The 20,888-nt window shown below is 44.5% G+C and overlaps 1 protein-coding gene and 1 pseudogene across 2 annotated transcripts; one reads left to right on the top strand and one right to left on the bottom strand.

The window, feature by feature from the left end:
- Positions 1–4,134: 4,134 nt before the first annotated feature.
- Positions 4,135–4,253, bottom strand: LOC120612014 (uncharacterized; annotated as a pseudogene).
- A 1,175-nt stretch (positions 4,254–5,428) lies between these two features.
- On the top strand, positions 5,429–20,466 carry MSL3 (MSL complex subunit 3). Of its 2 annotated transcripts, none has more exons than XM_039874034.1 (13): positions 5,429–5,602; positions 6,915–6,997; positions 7,395–7,490; positions 7,835–7,935; positions 8,516–8,601; positions 9,194–9,316; positions 9,864–10,024; positions 10,782–10,940; positions 12,058–12,320; positions 12,882–12,991; positions 16,105–16,204; positions 16,565–16,649; positions 18,668–20,466. In XM_039874034.1, the coding sequence occupies exons 1-13, from the start codon at positions 5,501–5,503 to the stop codon at positions 18,765–18,767; spliced, it is 1,569 nt and encodes a 522-aa protein (XP_039729968.1). In that variant the 5' UTR covers positions 5,429–5,500; the 3' UTR covers positions 18,768–20,466. The 2 variants fall into 2 exon arrangements, with proteins under 2 accessions (XP_039729968.1, XP_039729965.1); XM_039874031.1 differs by lacking the exon at positions 5,429–5,602 and adding an exon at positions 6,070–6,341.
- Positions 20,467–20,888: the final 422 nt, after the last annotated feature.

The raw sequence follows: 20,888 nt of genomic DNA, 5'->3' as shown, positions 1-20,888 counted from the left end.
AACAGAAATGCAGCTCTAGAAACAATTCAGAGCCCACCTATCCTTTTTACCAATTACTAAACCTCCCCTATTCATCTCAAAAGGCTTGCAAATATTGTAAAACATCTGGATTTAGGAAATAAAAGCCCTTCTTGGAGAAACTTAAATACTTCCTCTTTTCTTTACTTCTGAGATGTAAATATTCTACCTAGCCTTCTCTAGGAAAGCAAAGCCATCTTTTGAAATGCAAACTTCAAGGAGGTAATTCTTATCAGAAGAAAAAGAAAAAGAAAAGCTACTTGGAAATTAGGTGAATAAAAAATCTTTAAAAATTTTTTTTCCCACAAATATTAATTAATAAAAGCTTTAGTCATATGAGCAGGTAACCTTAACTTATTACGTCTGCCAGAAACACAATTCGGATCCAACCATTCTCTTAAAACTGAGTTTTGTATTATCATTGGCTAAAAAATTTTTAATGAAAGCTGTAAGTTCTCTGCATCTGTCTGTATGTTTATGAAAGTATGTTATAGAGGTGTGATAGTTTTCTGCGTCTGGATGGTATTGCTAAAGTTAATTTGTAAAAATCTCTATTTAATAGGCTTACAGACAAACAAGCTTTTACATAAATCGAGTATACTCTCAGAAATATAGAACCCAAATGTCTTTCAAATTCATGTGATCTAGGATAATCTTTGGTAAATAAAAGCTAGTTTATATTTGTTGCTTTAATTAAATGCTTTCATACTACCTAGGTTTACTAAAAGTCAAATAAGCTCATTTTCTCTCAAAGAATCTGTCAGCAAAGAAAGACAATTTAAGATGATGGTTAGTTGTTTATTGCCTCATGAGCAAATTTCATGAGTAATCTTAACATAATTGTTAAGAACAAGTAAATTAAAAATATGTAAGACAAAGGTTAATAAATACACTTTTCAATAATAATTATGTTTTATGGTATGTCTACTTAAAAATAGTTTTTAAGATCTTTTTGGTAACTCGAAACCTTAAAATGATGACTATTCATTGAATATCTAGATTGTTTTCAAATAAAATAAAATACTGAAACATTAATTACTGAACATAGATTTGCCCACTTTTGGCTTTCTTTTACAGAGAAACTAAAGATGTCTGGGTCTATTAGTAAACATATACTGTGCCACATGAAAAAATTTACTAGAGAAAGAATATATTTCTAGAAATTGTGAAATGTATTTATAACTTTGCCAAACCAGAGAATGCTGGTATAACAGACAGTCCACATTGTTTACTTCTTTCTTAGTTTTCACTAGGAGTGAAGGAGTCCAAGGATTAAGAATCCTAATTAATAGATGTAATTAAAACCCCTTAGAAGTAATAAAGGTAAAAGAAAACTGTATCTATAAATCGAACTGGATCCTGAATGCTTTTGGTTTCCTCAAATATCTGCCATAGCAAATACCTCCTGCTGTAGCTGGATCGACACCTCTGGTACTGCAGCAAATTCAAGAAATTAACAAACAAGCCACTTGGCTAAAACAGGTTGATGCCCCTTCAGGTATACATCATTTGATTTATTTGATACTAACTGGTTTGGTTCGTGGGGGCCCTGGCTAAGTCTTTCGGTATTATCCTCCTAATAGTCATCATTACAGTGTCGCTGCTGCGTTATGTTCTCTCAGAGATCTTAAGTGCATGTTCACAGCCATCGGCGGTACATCGGATGGTCTCAGCTCGGAGAAACAGAAACAAGATGAACAATGGCATGAACGGCAAAATCAGTTTTTCCACGGATCTGACATCATAACCTATGAGTTTCACAATGAGACAATGACGCAGGACAGGGCGAACTCTCCCGAGTGGACATTCAAGTCCTGCTCCTAGAGAGAGGAGTCTTGACTGAGAGCAGGAAAGAATTCAAGTGCACGCCAAAGTAAGAGTCAAAAAGAAAGTTTATTAGAGAAAGGATAATGGTCCATAGACAGAGCATGGTCTGCCCTCAGACAGATTGAGGGAGCCGAGAGGAGGGGCAGAGAGACAGAGATATGACCAAAGGAACAAAAGGCAGACCGAAAGAGAGAAAGACAAAGACCCAAGACCCTGAGTGTTTGGGGCATTCAATTTATATATCATTCTTATTTTCTATGAATTACATTTTAAAGACGTTGTTTACCTACTTCTATTTGATGGCATGGGTGTACCATGTGAAAGATAAGAGTATGTACCATCTAAGGTGTGCTAACCTCTTTCCATAGTCTCTCCATGGTTTTGGCCATAGAAAATGAATGTTGGGTACCAATTAGAGACAGTTTTTCCTTCACGGTGTGGGAAGATGGTTTGTTAGTCACCCCAGCAGGAATCACCCTTTGTTCTCTAGGTTTCCTCTTGGTCTGGCCATAGGGCTCACTGGCACATTGCAGGCTCTGAATATAGCTTGATTTAACATTTTGGTTCTCTCGCCTCCCTCCTACATTAACGAGAGCAACTTAGCTCGGATGATAACTGAAAGTAGCACTGATATCAAATCTCTAGGCAATCGAGCATGTATAAGAGGATGACCAAAAGGGAGGAATTGTTAAGTTAAAGAAGGCCATTGGACTGATGTGGCTCAAATGCCATGACGTGGCTCAAATGCCATGGAGGCCTATATAGTAAGCAAACAAAAACCTAAGCCTGTAAATGCCTTGAAGTTGGGAAATCAAAACGCTAAAGACAACCAATCGCGAGCAGCCAACTAGTCTTTACACTAAAGCTAATCAATAACTTTCTTATTTCTGTCTTTTGTCTTTAAGTCTCTCCCCGAGCTTCTGACAGTGAAGTGCTCCTAACCACCTCTGGTTCGGTGCTGCCCGATTTCAAGTGACTTTTGCTCAAATAAACTTTTAAAATGCTTCAGTTTGTTCAACAAAAGTGACTTCCTCTTTGCAGCTCTTTCTGACACTGTCCCTCCTCCTAGAGATGTAAGCACTTGTGTCTGCTCTGCTTAGTACCAGCTGTATTAGAACACACAGGAGGCTTTGCACTGGCTTGCATGCTGCTATGGTCCCCCTGAAATGAATCCACTTTGAGGCTAGGGATAATACCTGTGTATTCTACCTTGTGTGCCTAGCATCCAGCACACAGGAGGCTCAATAACTATTTGTTGAATGAATAAATGGTGGACAAGGAGAAATGAATGAGAAATGCCTAATATTAATAGCAAGCATTTACCTAGGACTTACTTTATGCCAGGCAGTACGCAAAACCACGTACACTGAATAGATTGATTTATTTCTAAAACAACCCTGAGGTGGGAGCCACTATTATCTTCACTTTAAATGTAAGAAAACCACCTCACATTGAAACTAATCATTTGTCCCAGGTCACAAACTAGGAAGCGACAAGTGTGAGCCTGATCTCAGAGCCCACTGAGTGTGTTTTTTACCTTTACACCCAAGAGAAAAAGGATGCTCCACCCACATTAGAGATGAACATCTGTCTAGTGGCTGCTAATCCGGAAGAGACCTGCTGTGGATGCTGTCATTGGTGTGATGTGTAGCTTTTAGGATCCTGAGGGCTTCTGCATTCTTGGACTTTTTAGGGAGACGGGGAAAAAAGCGTTGCTCAAGGACATGGGAAGGGGTGGAAATGGAGAGAAACGAAAGAAAGCATCTACAGTCTTGTTCTGAAAGGTTAGTCTGAAAAGGAAATTTCCATTCCCTGGCCAGAAAAATGAAAACGCTAACACTTCAGTTACGGTTCAGCCATGACATGCAATTACTTGTGCCCCAGAGCTCCCCCTGCCATTTATAGAGAACACCACCGTCAAGATCTGATCCCTGATAAAGGACAACCTGAAGAGGAAGCATGGCTGCAGTTCTGGTTTCTGCACTGCCTTCTCTGGCCATCTTTCCCCAAACTGTCCCTCCTCTAGGAGCCCTCATTCTGGCCAATGGATCTCTCACTCGCCCAACTCATTAGGCCAAAAAAACCTGGAAGTCTCTCGAGATTCATTCCTCCATCTCTCCCTTCATATCCAATTGGTCACTGTATTTTGTGAATTTCATTTCATAATCTGTAATTCGTTCATTCAGTCGATGTATAATGCGTGCCTTGAGTAGGCAGTGATGAACTGACTTCCCCCAGCCCCACTCTCCAAGCTTCAAAGAGCAGTGTATCTTTTTTTTTTTTTTTTTACACCTACAGCAACCGGTCTTCCTAGGTGGTCTCCCATCCAAGTACTAACCAGGCCCGACCCTGCTTAGCTTCTGAGATCAGACGAGATGGGGCCCGTTCAGGGTGGCACGGCTATAACAAAGAGCGCTGTATCTTAAAGGAAACATTTTGCAAATTAATAGTTCATTCTAGTGCAGAGCAGCAAATGCAAGAAACAAAGTAGCAGAGGGCTGTGAGCGAATGCGGGAGTATAGGATTCATCTAGGGAAGCCCCAGGGTTTTTCTCTTGGCCAAGTCCAAGCTGAAAGGTGAAGAATGTGTAGCAGAAACCCTTTGAATGGGGAGGCAAGCGCAAATTTCTCAGCCTCAAAGGTGGGCCCAGCCCGATCTTAATCCAGCAACTACTCTGCCCAAAGACAGACAGGGCTGGACGGGAAAGGGAAAGAAACCCAGCACCGTCTTTCCCCGTCTCTGGGAAGTTTGACCTTCAAGAGTCTCCCAGCGCTTGTCATTCGTTCAAGTATCTCCTGAGCACCCTCGGTGTATGTAGCTTCCAGTACGGGCCTCGCAGTACTTCCTGCCTTTACAGTTTTCAATGCACTGGAGCAGACACACCTTGAGGGGGCAAGTCTTAGAGTGCTGGGGGTGGGAAACCATGCTGGAAGCCGGAGACTTAGGATGTTAACGTCCTGGTAAAGACCCATCGGCCTTACAGCCCATAGCTCACACGCTGTCACTGGGAGGCTCCAGGCCTGCTACCTACTTGTCATCGCCCAGGTTTGCCCCGGTGGTTTATTCACTCCCCCACCACCCTTCCACTCTGCCCACCTAGACCCGACTCCAGGCCCACGTCCTCCTCGCGTAGCCACTCGGCGACGCGCAGCTCCACTGAGGTGGCCGGCACGGAGCGATCGGTGAGCCCCAGGAGAGCAGCCGCTGGAGGACGGCCGCAGGCCTGTCTCCCCACTGCTGGTGGCCACCCCAGACGGGCTCCCTCCTAATGGCCTCCCATTAGCGGGTCAGAGAGCGGGCGCCCGGCGCGATGACCCCCGAGGACGCAGCCCGCAACAGCCGCCTTCCCCAAGAGGGCGGGAGGGGAAGACCTTGGCCACCGCTGGCGGTCCCCGCTCGCAGCCTTCTCGCGGCCTGCGGGGACTCACGGGGACGCGCCCGAAGAGCGCGCGCGCCAGGCGACTCCGAGGTCCAGCAGCGGCGCGGGGCGGGCAGAGGCGGGACCGAGGGCGGGACGGCCACAGCCTCCGCCATTCCCCGCTCCCTCCCTCCAAGCCCCGCCGCAGCGAACCACTTCCCCACCCCCACCCCACTCCCTCCCCCACGGCGCGCGCTCCGCCCGCCCCGGAGCCTCGCCCTCCGCCACGATGAGCAAATGAGCGCGAGTGAGGGCATGAAATTTAAATTCCACTCAGGGGAGAAAGTGCTGTGCTTCGAGCCTGACCCCACCAAGGCGCGAGTGCTGTACGATGCCAAGGTGCCGCCGCGGAGGGACAGGGAGGAGGCGCGGGCCGGGGGCCCCCGGACGGGATGCGGATGCGGGTGCAGATGGCGGCGCGGAGCAGGGGAAGCGGCGGGGCCCGGGTGCTCCCAGCCCGTGGCTCCTGGGCCTGCAAGGAGCCACGCGGACGGCAGGGGGCCCCTGGGGCGAGTCGGGGCGGGGCGCTTCCGTTTCCGCCCGGCGCGCGGGGCTGCGCACGCGCCGTCCGAAACCTAGCGTCTCTGATGTCGCGTTGCCGTGGCCGCGGCGTCACTCTTGCGCACGCGGCGTTCTTTTGCGCACGCGACGCCAGTGAGGAACGTGCGTCTAGGCGACCGCTCACAAACGGCCATTGACTTCGCGTTAAATCGCTCCTCATCCTGCGCGGCCCAGCGCCGCGTGGGCTTTCGTGTGACTCCCTGGCCGACAGACCCAGGTCCTAATCTGTCGCGCCGGAGAGCCGACCGTCGACTCGCTACGTCATTGCCCTGGGGCCCCAGTCGTGCTTGGGCCGGACCCCTTCCGTAGGCACTGAGGGCAAGGTTAAACCCGTGCCTTCTTCCCTCCTCAGAGCCTCGCAGCATTTATGTTTTCAATCCCCGAACCGTGCCCCGTACCCGTCTACCTAAATCTTGGGGGCTCGCGAGGGACTGAGTCACATCTGCAGCTCGTCAGGTCTGGATCGCGAGAGGGAGGGGGCCTCGCAGTCTGGGGTGGACCTGGCCCAACGCCCCAGGTGCGTCTGCGCAGCGCTGCCCACTGGGGGACTTTTCAAGGACCCCGGGCTCTGCGTGTTTTACTTTAGGTCTCCGCCCCCGCAGCCCCTCTCTCTCTCTGTTTTGTTTTCTATTCTTCCTCCTGCCCCGCCTGAGTCTCCCCAGAGGTGGCATGTCCTGTCATTTGTCTCACATGTTCCCTCTGGGGACACCGGTTGAAGGCGTAATCTGCCAGCCATCCTGGCCTTCGACCCTGGCGCTCGGGAGACTACAGCTCCCAGAAGTCTCAGGGCTGCAGCTCTCTGGCCTAGACGCTCATTTAGTGACAAATTGGCAGGCCAATGGCTTCAGAAGCTGCATCCATTCTCACACTCAGAGACCAATCACGGGGAGATTGGAGGGATGTTTCCTAGTTTGAGGCATCCACTCAGGAATAAAATGGAATTGAAAGGAAAAATGTTTCAACGCAGCTCCCAGTCTAAAAAAGGAGCGAATGCTTTTCTTTTCAAAAAGGTCTATGATCTAGTTTCCCTGCTCTAGCTTCTAGTATTCCGTATGTTATCTCATTTCTGGACAATATTTCCTGGTTTCAGATTGTCGATGTTATTGTTGGGAAAGACGAAAAAGGCAGAAAGATCCCAGAATATCTGATCCATTTTAATGGTTGGAACAGAAGGTGAGTGCACTTGTTAAACCGGACTGAAAACTGATAATCTCTGCAGCCCAGGAACATTGCAAACTTCTCTGTTAAGTTTTAGAAACACTTGTAGAAAAGCTTCATTTCCTGTTTTTGCTTTTTTCGGCAAACCTTGCCTGTTCAAAAGAATGATTACTTTTAAGTTGATTACATTTGGGATCTCAATGGGTAATTCTGGAAACCCGAGTCGCTTGTGTGTGTAAATGATTTCCTTTTTTGGTTTATTTGTATCTTTGTGTGTGTGTGATTTGGACACATTTAAATACTTTTCTAAAGTGTAAAAGATTCTGGGATGCATGTTCCTGTGAGGTGCTTTTAGAATTTCTTTGGAATGAAATTAAAATACTGAATTTTACATCCTTTTTTTGCTTATTAGCTGGGATAGATGGGCAGCTGAAGATCATGTCCTCCATGACACGGATGAAAATCGGAGATTACAGCGTAAATTGGCAAGAAAAGCTGTAGCTCGCCTGTAAGAATACAAAATTCGCGACGTAAAATGTTATGCAATGCGTTTTCTCCTAGTATTTAGAATTTTTATGATATAAAACTAAAAATATGACCAACATGGTTTATTAAGTAATTTTACATATTGAAAGCGTGTTAGTAAAGGCTGTTTCTCTTGTATTCTAAATTACTGCTGTGTTTTCGGAGGTTATTGTATAATCTTGTGAAATGGAAATTACCATTTATATTCTAAAGTTTAATTATTTGTCTGGTACTTCAGCATCTTTGTAGTTATATCTAGTTTTTACCTCAAGGTCTATATCAGTCAGCATCAGAATTTATTTCAGTCATGTGTGTTTGTTTTTTCAGGAGAAGCACAGGAAGGAAGAAGAAGCGCTGCAGGTTGCCTGGTGTCGACTCCGTCTTAAAAAGCCTCCCAGTTGAAGAAAAAGATGAAAACGATGAGAACTGTGAGTGGCTTGACTTATTTTCTCTGGTTAAAAGAACTTGTACCTAGTTCTTTTATGCTGTAGGATCGAGGGGCAGGATTCGTTGAAATTATAGACAGGGAGACATTTTAAGGTCATTTACGTACAACATTTGCCCCCTTTGTTTTTGACAATTAAAGTAACAGTCAATGAGTTTGTAGTTGGTCCTCCTCAGTCATGCTCTTGATCACTGCCTTCTTAGCCAGGGTCTTTATCATAACCCCTCAGGGGTCCAGTCCCCGGCGTTTTCTTGGTGTTTTCTTGGTACCTCGTGGGCCTCGGCCTCACTAATGAATGCAGCAGGGGCTCGTAGGACCCTAGGTAACTGAACACTTTCAGATCATTTCCATTTGTGGTTTTTGCATCTATTGAAATTTGTGTAATAATTTTCAAAATAAATTGTTATTCTGAAAGATCTCGTATTCGGCGTTTAAAATGTATGCAAGACGGCAGTTTATTAATACCAGCAGTAGGACGCACGCTCCACCTTAAAGAATTGTTAGCCGTAAGGGTTAGGGACGTATGTGACCCAGGTTTGTCTGATAGTTCTTGTTTTACCTAGCAATAAGCACTTCCTCTGATGACAGTAGTGAAGAAAAGGATGAAGCAATAAGTGAAGAAAGTGAGAGTGAAGAAAAGACCGAAGTGGTAAAAAATTTTTATTCTAAAAACTCCTCGTCTTTGGTGTATATTTTCGTGGTAAAATTATGCGGTAAAATTCTCGAAGTCGTGAATCGTTTTGTAAACATACATTTTTAAACCAAAGATTATAAAGTCGTATTTCCTATTTAAAGGAAAATAGCACTTATTTACAGTCACCGTATGAAGCTGTCGATGGCTCTTTATACTCATAAAGTATTTCCATAGTTACCTCTTTCTTTTCAATGAAATCGGGAACTTTTTTTTTTTTTTATAACGGTGACGTTTTTAAATGTGTATCAGAGTTTGGCATCTTCAGCCTGCCTTCAAAGCTAACATAAATCCCACTGGTAACCTTAAATGGGGAAGAAGCGAAATGAGCATTTGCAGTGTGGTTAGTGCCGTAAAGCAAGTTACCGTAAAGCAAGTTACCGTTTGGCCTTTAAAGTGCTTTTCATTAGAACACGGGGCAGAATTACTGGCGTAAACGTGGAGGATTAACTGGGTTCATATCGTAGTAGGCTCTCGTGTGTTCTTCCTTTGGATATAGACTCTCCTACTATTATAAGTCATTTAAAAGTACGGAATTGTGATATTGCAGAAGGAAGAACTGGAGCTGCACACAAAAAGGGAAATGGAAGAAAGAATAATAACTATAGAAATCCCTGAAGTTCTGAAGAAGAAGCTTGAGGACGATTGTTATTATATCAACAGGAGGAAACGGGTACACAGGGAGAACTCATAAAACCTGGATTTGTAATAGAGCGGCCATATTTTGTAATCTCAGACTCAAACGATTGAGAACCTCGGGAGAGTGAAATTTATATTTTAAGTTTGGTACTGAGTCGCCTTTTAAACTTCTCTGACAGTACTTTGCCGCGGGTTAAATCCAAGTGTGCACAGTCTTTCCCAGCCCTGGCTACCAGTTAGAATCCTCTAGGGAGCTTTGCAAAGTCCCGATGCCTGGGCTCAACCTGGAGAGTGAGACGAAATTGATCTGAGACGGGGCCCCCCTGTGGATACAGTCTCAGAGGCGCCCCAACTGGTTCTAATGGCTCACATCAGAATCAGTGCTTGTGTTCATATGCAAAAGTAATACTGTAATCTACATCGAAGTGCTTCAGAGCATATTTATTTAAAAAATTCTCTTTGAACAGAATTGGCTTTATTTTTGACTTTAAAAAGTGATATAGTCAAAACCACTGTTTCTTGCAATATATGGTTTTACGCAGTGGGGCGAATGCATCAGATGTGTATATTTTTGTTAACAGTTAGTGAAACTTCCATGCCAGACCAACATCATAACTATTTTGGAATCCTACGTGAAGCATTTTGCTATCAATGCAGCCTTTTCAGCCCACGAGAGACCTCGTCATCATCATGCCATGTCACATGCCAGCATGAATGTGCATTATATCCCAGCAGAAAAGAAGTGAGTGGGAGAAGGGGGATCGGCACCTCGTGGTTCTCTCTTTGTGTATTAGAAAAGCGATTTCCTTTTAGAACAGGTAATATTGTTTCCATTTCAGTTACTATGAATTCATTTAATACATCACTTCATATGCGGTTTAATATCGAAGTATTATCCCTTTTCTGAAATGTCCAGTAACTATTTAGGTATCTGGTCTGGATGCAACCCCCAGACCAATTTGCTCAGCGATGTAACTTAGAGAGATAATTCTTTTTTTTTCCTTGAGAAGCACCAGAATGGGCAATGAGAATTTTATCAAAGCTTGTTTACAGACACATTGTTATTCCAGTCTGAGTAATTGTCCTCATAGCCTGCCTTGGTGCTTGTGACCGAGCTGGAATCGAGTCAGACAAGTAGATCGTTCAAGTCCAAACAGGAGTTAGGAGTTCATCGAGTCAGCCCCTTTCAGCCCCCAGGGTTTGGGGATATCCACCCCCTGCAGCACAGGCTGCCTGGGCTCCTCGTGTGGAACTGGACATGTTCTTTTGTGTTCTCTGTAGTCAGTTAGAATTACTGCTGCACTCGCTGCTCTTTATAACGTAGATCTGTGTTGCCTTTTCATCACTGTCGACATCTACAAATTCATTTCATTCTGTACATTTGTAGGTGTAATATATAGTCATTTATGACTTTGCCTTATTAAAAATGTACAACCTCCTTATGACGTTTTGGGAAGTTCTATTTATTGCGTCTCTAATCTTTTTTTTAATCCTTCCAGTGTTGACCTTTGTAAGGAGATGGTGGATGGAATAAGAATAACTTTTGATTACACTCTCCCGTTGGTTTTGCTCTATCCATATGAACAAGTTCAGTATAAAAAGGTGACTTCGTCCAAATTTTTTCTTCCAATTAAGGAAAGCGCCACAAGCACTAGTAGGTAAGTTAGCCTGTGGTTCAGCCATCAGATACTGGCAATCAAATAGTCGAATCTGTTTTTGAAAATTTCTGTCTGATGCTATGGACCAGTATGTTTGGAGCGGGGAGAAGATGGGAAAAGTGCCCGCACTGGTGGTTTTCTCTTTCCTGGGGGGAAGCTAAGTCATCATTCACTTGCAAATGGCTCGCAAAGATTTTACCAAGTGAAGATTCCGGCGTAGAGAACTTGGTGGGATTTTGAGCAGCATCCCTGTCTTTCCAGAGACAGTAGAGTGACGAGTACACAGCCTGAGAAGGGTAGATGTGGGTGTGAGTTAGCACCCTCACTGGCTGCGGGGCTTGGGGGGGTTGCCTGCTAAGCCTTTTGCTTCTACCTCTGTGCTGCGCATGAGCCACCTGTCCCTTCTGTCCCCTTCTCTTCCTTCATGGCTCCTGTGTCTTGGTTCTCTGTTCGCCTTCCTTTTCTGTTGGTTTCACCCCGGGTGAGAGGCCTGTACCACTCACTGGGGACCTGCGTCTATGTCCCCGTGCCCTACTCCGAACCTCCGGGTTCTCAGTGTCCAGGGTGAACTCTGCTTCCTTATCATTAAGGCTTTTCTAGTCCTGCCAGGAACGACACTATGGCGAGAGAACGTGCTATTGCGACCAGGGTTGCTCAGCTTTTGCCCTGTTGGTGTTTTGAACCTCATCGTTCTTTGCGGGGAGCCCGGCCTGGGCGCTGTTAGCTGTTTAGTACCATCCCTGGCCTCCAGTCACTCGATGCCAATAGCACTTTCCCAGTCGTGGCAACCAAAACTGTCCCCAGACAGTGCCCGTGTCCCCCTGGCAGGACAAAATCACTCCCAGTCGAGAACCTCCTCTTAGACGAACGTAAAAGGGAGCTCACAGTCTGTAATGCCAGCATGCCTCAGCGTGACTGAGGGAGTTAACGATTTTAAATATTTAGTTACCTTTAAAGAAAATTTTCGTTTTGGCACATTGGAAGGGAATGTTTCTAACTCTCGGGGAGTGGACTTGAGAGTTTCCTGTGCCGTGTGAAGGAGGCCATGTCAGAGCCCCCCAGGTTTTGCAGAGATTCTGCAGACCGGGCGTGCTTGACGCGGGCTCGTCTTCCGTAGGAACCAGGAGGAGCTCTCTCCAAGCCCGCCTTTGCTGAATCCATCCACCCCGCAGTCCACGGAGAGCCAGCCGGCCACAGGTGAACCGGCCACCCCCAAAAGGCGCAAAGCTGAGCCCGAAGCCTTGCAGTCTCTGAGGCGGTCCACGCGCCACTCTGCCAACTGCGACAGGCTGTCTGAGAGCAGCGCCTCGCCTCAGCCCAAGCGCCGGCAGCAGGACACGTCGGCCAGCATGCCCAAGCTGTTCCTGCACCTGGAAAAGAGTAGGTCCATTCCTGGGCCCAGCCCGGCCGTTTGCTTTGCTTGGTCCGGACCAGGCGCTGCGCTCCAGCCAGCAGGAGGGGCCGGGGGAAGAATGGGATGAGGGCGCGGGCACAGCCGCATTTGCCCGCTCGCCTGTGGGCAGTCAGCCCAGGACTTTGGCCCTGATGGAGGCTCATGAGGCGTTTCCCTAGCCTTCGAGCAGCTGGCTGCCGGAGAAGGCCACCACGCCTTCAGCTCTGTAGTTGGATGCTCGGCGCCCGCTGGTTTAGCTCTGTCTCACAAGTCCGTTAGTCACTCGCTATTCATATCAGTGGACTCATGCGATAGACATGCGGCCTTGTCCGTGGCTTTCACTTAGAATAATGTTTTCCAGGTTCATGTTGTAGCTTCTATCAGTACTTGATTCTTTTGCCTAATAATATTCTAGGTTCTGTCTTACAATAGGAGAGTTATTGTTAGAGATTAATAACTTCTCTGCTGTTCGTAACAGTCTTCCAGCTGCCTTTCATTCATAGTTGGGTGACTTACAAGTGAATAATTAACATCTTTTCGTTTTGAAGAGACGCCCGTGCATAGCAGATCATCCTCGCCCGTTCCTCTGACCCCCAGCAAGGAAGGGAGTACGGTGTTTGCCAGTTTCGAAGGCAGAAGAACTAATGAAATCAATGAGGTAAGGAGTTCGTGTGCGCTGTTCATCCCTAGTGGGTCCTCCGTTTTGTGGGAGCTTAAGTCTGTCTTATGGGAGGAAACCGGGTTTCCTTAACATGATGTTGCTCTTGCTTGTGGACGTTCACAGAATTGTTTATGTGATGTGTACCATTGTGTCGTTGGTTTCTAAAATTATAAAATTGTTAGAGGACTCCAGCCCTACATTGACATCCATCTTTATCTTAAAATAAGTATTGAAATATGAGTACAGTAAATCTTCACTAAAATCATCGATAGGTTCTTCAACTTACATACAGTGAAATACAATGATAAACAAAGAAACCAGTTTTACCGTAGGCTAATTGATGTAAGCAAGTGAGAAGTTTCTAGAGCAACTCATCAGCATTGTAGCAAAGTGACCGTAATTCAAGGACCTGCTACATTTTCATTTTACAGAATAGGCATCAGAACACTTTCTCTGCAAAAGATTACAGAGTAAATATTTTAGGCTTTGTGGGCCACACAGTCTCTGTCAAGACTACCCAACTCCAAAAGCAGCCTTAGACACTGTGTAAATGAATGAGCATGCTATGTTGAAATAAAACTATTTATGAATGCAAATTTGAATAGCAGATAACTTTCATGTGTTGTGAGACATTTTTTTTTTTGCTATTTTTCCAACCACTTAAAAATATGAAATCCATCCTTAACAATAATATTAATAGCCATCCCTTTGAGAGCCTGCTGTATTTCAGCATTATGCCGGACGCTTGTTTTGGGGTACAAGGGCAGAGAATATTTGATGACCGAGGGGGATGTCAGCAGACTTCTTCTCTGAAGGGTCAGGTTGTAAATATTTTCAAGGTCACGCACCACGTGCTTTCGTCCCAGACTACCCAACTCTGCTGTTACAGCATGAAATCGGTGTGGACAGCATGCTCCGTGCCCCCAAAAGTTAGTCATGCACACTGGTACTTTCATATGGTTTTCACGTGCCGTGGAATATTATTCGTTATATAACAACCATTTTTAGCACAAGAGGGTCTGACTGGATTTGTCCCCAGGGCCATAGTTGGCTGACCCCTGATAGAGAAGCTAGACAATCCAATCTCTTTTTCAATGATGTCGATGCAAGGTTAGGACTTTTCTGGTGCCCTGATGCCTGGGTTTCCAGACAAGATGGCCCCGCAGGGGTTATTATTTCAGGGGAATCATGTTTCTTTTAGAAGGCTGCTGATTGATTATTCAGGCAGGGCCATTCCCACCCTGGTCAGTGGCCGAGCTCGCCATCTAGTGGTTATGCAGACAGCTGCGGGCTCTGGTGAAAAGTAGGCTTTCTAGTGAGTGGCTTGGACTGCGGCCTCCTGTTCTCAGTGACTCAGAGGCCTTAGTGTATTTCCACCTTTGTGAGTGCGTTTTGACCAGGGCTCTGCATCCAGATCATTGGAGACTGCTCTCTGTGTGCCGCCCCACTGCATCAGGGGAGGGTCCAATACGCACAGTACTTGTTAAGATCACGGCGGTCCTGTTGCACGCCCTGGCTGAGAATCCCTCCACTAGAAACCTGTCGTTTCCCCATAATGTATCTTTGATAAGTAGGAGATGACAGACTTCACTGAGATGCAGAATTGAGTGAGCGCGGTAGGCTGGCTTGCTAACTAGCTAAATGACCAGCTTCTGTACACACGTGTGCGCTTCATGCCTCCAGTAATTGCAAGTTTCTGTATGTTTACCAAGGGGTCGGGTGCTGGGGCTGTATAAAGAAGCTGAAAATGGCACTCCTGGCCTCCGCATTCTGCGGCACAGGAGTGTGGTCTGTGAGGCAAGGGCCGAAGCCAGGACCTTCAGCATGGGGTCACACGAAACCACGGGGATGCTTGTCAGCTTCTGCTCTTGCATTTTGTTTCTAGGGTTGTCTCGGCACCCCCCGTTTTGTCTTCTGCAGGGTTTCCTTTGGCCCTACTATTTCCAGATTAGGTTCGACCGACCCTAAAAGGCAAAGCAGCAACTCGATAGAATAGTTCTGTAGTTTACTGAAGTGTTTCTACGGGAGCTTATCAGAGAGTTTTGAAATTCATCTCTTTAACGAAAGCCCCAAATCCACCTGCAATCCTGACATTCAAAGTGAAGGAAAATCAGTTACCAGGGTTGAAGTCTGTTTTCACTTTATTCAGTGAGTCAAATTAGTTTCCAAAGTGAATATAACATAACAGGAGTTAGAGAATCTCTAATCAATGGAAATGGTACTCAAAACATCTTGGGTTGCCTTTTCCTGCTTCATTGTTTAATACAGTGCGATTTCTAATAATAGAAAAGTGACAAAATGACTAAAACAGTTACAGCTAATTTACAGATAGTAGTCGTTGAAAATGAGGAAATCAAAAACTTCCTTAATCTAATTTTAAGTCTTCCCCCCAACTTTTACTTATTTTTATAGGTTTGTGTTGATTTTGATATAGTGGCATTTTTCCCTCTACGTACAAGTTATCGTCATAATGTTCAGGTGATTAGAGGTGTCTTCATGTTGCTGAGGAAGGTGGATCCTACTGATTGATTTAAAAGGAAAAATGTTTAGGAAAATTATGGTAGAAAACTACTGTACATACTAATGTATAATCTATATGGAAAACACATATCTATATCTTCCCATGCCCCCTAAAATCATAATTCCACTACTAAGAAATGAACATTAACGTTTTGGTATACACTTCTTGCTATTTTTTTCTATGTATTTACATACTGATACATATTTATATCGCGTATTTACTTTTTTCCGAGTGTTTCATTGGACTCGTTTTATGGCTTGATCCTCTTCAACATGATATGTTATTCTCCTAAATCCTGGGATCACGCCCACAAAAAGCTTCATGGGAAAGTCAGAGACCGGGTGGCTTTAGAACCTCCATGTTGGTTCGTTGTCACCGTTTTCTCCCATTTTCTGTGGATCAACTCTTGAGGCGCCAGAGGGATGGGAAGCTTGGGGATAGGAACGTGACACTTGATTAGCGGCGTATCTGCCCGCTGGCCTGAGAATGTCAGAACATGTGTACTTCTTCCGAGGTTCCAGATGTGGACATCTGTGGGTGACAGAGGGTTAAGGCATAATAACAGAGCGTTGCTTCGTGCTTTTCCCAGGTCCTCTCCTGGAAACTCGTACCTGACAGCTACCCTCCCGGCGACCAGCCACCTCCACCCTCCTACATTTATTTTGGCACAGCAATTTGCTATGCTGTTCGTAAGAAGCTCCCATGCGCTGCTTCCTCTTTTGGGGGCGGTTTGTTTAACAGTTGTTAACTTACATGTACATCTTTGTAATTTTAGGTCTAAGAAAAATCATTGGAAAGCAAGGTGACCTTGTTCAAAAGACATATTGCCTTCCAAAAAGAATCTCAAATTTCATAAAAATTGTGTTCGTAATATTTGTATCACTTCTCTGTCTCTGTGTTCAGTAAGAGCTTTTCTTTTCGTTTGATGACGTAGGGTGTAATTTCAGTTCAAATAAGGCTACACAGAGTCCCAGACGATCCTCGAGTGTGTTTTACTCATCACCAGATTCTGCCGATTGTAAATGGTTTTGCTCTTCTTTTTAATGCAGTGAAACTTCCAGAAATCCTTGGAAAGATGTCCTTTTCTGAGAAGAATCTGAAGGCTTTACTGAAGCACTTTGATCTCTTTCTGAGGTATTTTTGTTACTTTGTCAAAACTTACCTCTGCTGCCTTGTCTGTGACTTTTCTGAATTTGTCTTTAAGGGCTGTAGAAGCTAGCTCTGATATTTTACATAGTAGCAATAATTGCCTCAGCATGGTTGATTCTAACTGTAATTGTAACATAAGGGGTTTGGGGTTATTTCATTTTTCCATAATTTATCTGGTTTCTGAGTCAAGGGTATTCATTTTATGGGGGTAAAATTTTCTGTGTCACTAGAGGAATCCAGTCAGATAACCTTGTGAAAAGATAATTTTACAGCAGAAGTGATTGAGATCGATGATTTAATTTTATATTTTTTATTCAAGACTAACCTTAAGTATTAGATTTGTCTTTGTCGTAGGTACATAAAATACTCACATTTACAGTTTGGATTTGGGTGTTTACTTTAGAGTTAATAGGATAAATTACCAGTAGTCTGTGTTGACAGTTTGCGAATTCAGAGAAAGGTATTATTTTCTTTACCTGACATAGCTGCCTTCCAAAAAAAAAAAAAGAATCTCAAATTTCATAAAAATTTTATTATGTCTTAGGATCATTTGCCCCAAGCCTTGCCCTCCCTCCACCACCAACCACGCTGTGGGCCTGACCTCCTTTATGCCTGTGGCCCAGCTCTGTCTCACCCAGATGTCTGTTGACCAGTTTCTCTCCTTGGTATTCAAGGCTGGTCGTCACCCTGGCTCACCCAGCTTGTCCTAGCAACCTGGCTTTGGTTCTTCCTTCTCGTTAAGGGGGTGCCAGTTCCTTATGGTCCGGCCCCAGCCTCCAAGAGCTAATCAGGTCGGCTCTGCCACAGGGTGGGGAGTGCTCCAGCAGAGAAATCAGGCTTGGAGTTTTTAACAGATACTTTCGTATAGGCATTTTGGAAACAGTGTCCGTGAGTGGAATTAGACTTTATAACATTTTATTAGAAACAATAAAAATACCCTCTTCCCTTCCAGCCTCCCCTCAAACAAACCCACAACTCTATTTGGCATAAAAATTGTGTGAGCCGAAATCAGATAATGCCAATAAAACGTGAAGAGGTAGCTGTAGCTGCAGGTCAGCATAGGAAAGCCTGCTAATTTTGAAGTCTTTCCAATACCAAAGAGAAATTAGGGTTTTACGAAGTAACTTAGAAAGATTTACAAATAAATAAAGTAATTGGCTTGGAAAATGTATCCAAAGATGTCAACCAGAGAATCAATGGACTCAGCCACTAACAAGGGTGCAGTCAAAGAAGAAAACGTTCGCTCTTAAAAACATTTTGAGTCAGTTTTTCTAAAGAAGGTACTGCAGAGGTTTATCCTTAAAGTTTTAGGAACTTGGACAGATGGGAGGAGGCTGGGGAAACATATGAAGCTAATTAGCTTACTAATTAACATGACCCATGTGAGAATGTTTTAGCTCTCCATGGTGAAATCTCTGACCCTTCAGAGTCAAGGTAGCACGTGTGTTGTAGACTCTTGAATGCCCACATCGTAACGTTCGTTGTCAGACACATCAGTCTTGTTGATGTGTTTTGATACTGTAGGCTGCAACTGTAACACCTTTTGGTGTGGCAAACGAGAACACAAAATGCCCTTTACTAGTTACACCATTCCATTTTGGTGTAACTTAGCCCCTATGAGCATTATGAATTTCTCAAGTGACATTCGTTGAGTTTATAATTGATTTTTTATCGTTCGTTTTTAAAACAGGAAAATGTAGAAATAGTCACTGGGGTCTCTTTTGCACAGAAGTGTTCGTATAATCAAGACTGACACCTAGTGGAGTTTCGCTTCTGTGTCTGTTTGTACACTTCATAGTGAAAGGATTCTGATGAGACCGTGATTACCGTAGAAGCTGGACACGTGCAATGAAAGCGATCGGTATACAGAAGTGAAGATTATATTCACTTTTCTCCCTGGTACCAATCAGGGGAGAAGTGTTGCAGCGGCTGGGACTTAGGGCGCCGCTTGCTGGGGTTCAGCCCTTATGTGGTGCTCATCGAGACTGTTGTTTTCTCTCCAGGTTTTTAGCAGAATACCATGACGACTTCTTCCCGGAGTCCGCCTACGTCGCCGCCTGTGAGGCGCACTACAGCACTAAGAACCCCAGGGCGATTTATTAAAGTTTTGATGGCTCTGGAAGAACAGCTTTTCTGTCTAGCTTTGCGCTCTGGGTCCCCAGTGGAGAACTGGGGAGACGGTGGGCCTCCTTTCCTGACAGAGCCGGTGGGGTGCCCACCCCAGGGGCCTCTGGCAGAGGTGGGCCCATTTATTTGAGTTACTTTACTTACATACTGTAGTTATTTCTGTTCAAGAGTACGTCCTTGGTGCCCGAATGGCCTCCAGCATCTGAGCCTTGCCAGTGAGCACGGACGCCATCGCTGTTTAGGCTGTTTCTGTAGACGTTGGAGTCGTTACCAATAACCGTGGTTTTTTAGTTATTTGTTAGCACTAAGCAAATTGTTTTGCAAACTGTTTTCATTCTTACGATGAGACTGAGCAACTCTGTCTAACAAATTTTAGTTTTGTTTGGAAACTGCAAAGTAGCCCCAAAATATTTTAGAGGGAATTGATATTGATGGCAAAAGAAAATTTGCAGCTATACATTTGCTCGTTACAGTTGTTTTTCTGTAAAATCTTATTTTTGGTGCTCTAAAAAAAAACATTGCCTGACTTGTTTGAGATTTTACTGCTATACTTTGTTGTGTAATGTCATGGTTCCCATTCTGTAAAACGTTATTTTTGGTGATCTAAATAAAGCAGAGCCCATCTTGTTGGAAAGAACCAGCAGAGAGAATATTCACTCTGGCCTGGTCCTCCTCATTGCAAAGGAACGGTAAGGTGACCCAACCCCTTGGCTCGTAACTTTTTATTTCATTCTGTTTTACCTCTGTGCCTTTACTGTTAAGGCCTTTTGTTTTCCTTCCCTTCTTTGATTTTGCCTCACTTGGTTGCTTGACTAGAAGGTGGCTCCTGGATGTTGGTACAGCTCTTTGCTGTCTGGTCGCCACCTCTGGGCTGGGCTAAGGCCAGTGCGTTCATCCTCCGCCATGGCCGGCTTTCGGTCTAGGTCACCCTTCTAATCCTCGTCCTAGTCCCTCACGTGCCTTCCCCCTCCCCCAGGATGTTTTAGGAAGTTTTAACTCAGTCGAAGGGATGTCAGCGCCACACAAGCCTTGAGTGGTGCCTGCCTTTTTCTGTAGCTCAGCTCGGCTGACCTTAACTCCAAAAGGCCACCAATCATGAACAGGGGCCACAGGGAGGTTTTTAGAAATTTGTAAACGGTCACATCAAAGAAACTTCTGCATACACTGACCGGTGAGAATCAGAACCACTGAATAGGAGTAGACGCCATCGTAGTGCAGTTAGCTGCTAAGTAGCTCGGGATTTTGGTGTCTAGTCTGGAGTGGCCTTTGGGCCCACGCTAGTTGTTGTCTCTGGTTTTTGCGGTGCCTGTTCAAACCCGGTGCACCCGTGTGCGCTCCAAATTGTTGGGAACGTGTAATCAGGAATTCATGGCCTGGAAAAGAAAAACGTGTCACAAGAATCTGCTTGTTAAATAATATCTCTAATGAAATGAACATAGACTGTCTCTTGGAACATATGTATGGTTATGTACCTCGAGATTACAATGAATTCATTTTCTGATAATGAAAAATTATTTTCTTCCCCCAAAAGCATTTTGTAATCACAGACTTCCCTTTAGCTGATTGTTTGCAGCTTAGGTTGATTTAAGTAATGAAAATATCTATTGTATGTTCATAATTTTTCAAATAATTCATCGGGTAAAAATAAATGTCTAGACCATCCTTATAAAAATTATACATTATTCTCCTTTTGCCAATTTTTAAATTGTTACTTTCCTAAACTTTCACACCTTGCAGTTGAGTGTCACATTGTTGATCTTTTCAGTCATTTTAAGATGAACTGAAAATAATATTTCATCACCTTCCCTATCAAAATCTTATACTAAAACCCACTGAATTGTACACTTTTAAGGTGAATTTTATGGTACATGAATTATATCTCAGTTAAAACAGGGAGGTCTAGGTATTGGCTATGCCTAAAAAGAAAAATATACCATGACAGCCCATTTTGGGGAACTTAAAAGGCTGTTTGCTTCAGCATTCCGGCATGGCGTCTTCCACGCGTCACTGCCCGAGGCCTGCCAAGCTTCCTTTCTTACTCCGCTGAGTTCATACTTGACTTGAGGCTGAGAAAATCTAGTGCTGTGCCTTCATATA

Source organism: Pteropus medius, unplaced genomic scaffold (assembly GCF_902729225.1).
Source record: "Pteropus medius unplaced genomic scaffold, Ma_sr-lr_union100, whole genome shotgun sequence".
NCBI classification, from domain to species: domain Eukaryota; kingdom Metazoa; phylum Chordata; class Mammalia; order Chiroptera; family Pteropodidae; genus Pteropus; species Pteropus medius.
This window is presented reverse-complemented; position numbering and strand designations above follow the sequence as displayed.

Bases quoted from the DNA above. Each gene is read 5' to 3' on its own strand.
- MSL3 (XM_039874031.1), top strand. From the start codon at position 6,192: ATGTTTTCAATCCCCGAACCGTGCCCCGTACCCGTCTACCTAAATCTT. The intron at 6,342-6,914 runs GTGCGTCTGCGC...TCCTGGTTTCAG, and splicing joins GACCTGGCCCAACGCCCCAG to ATTGTCGATGTTATTGTTGG. The intron at 9,317-9,863 runs GTACACAGGGAG...TTTTGTTAACAG, and splicing joins ATATCAACAGGAGGAAACGG to TTAGTGAAACTTCCATGCCA.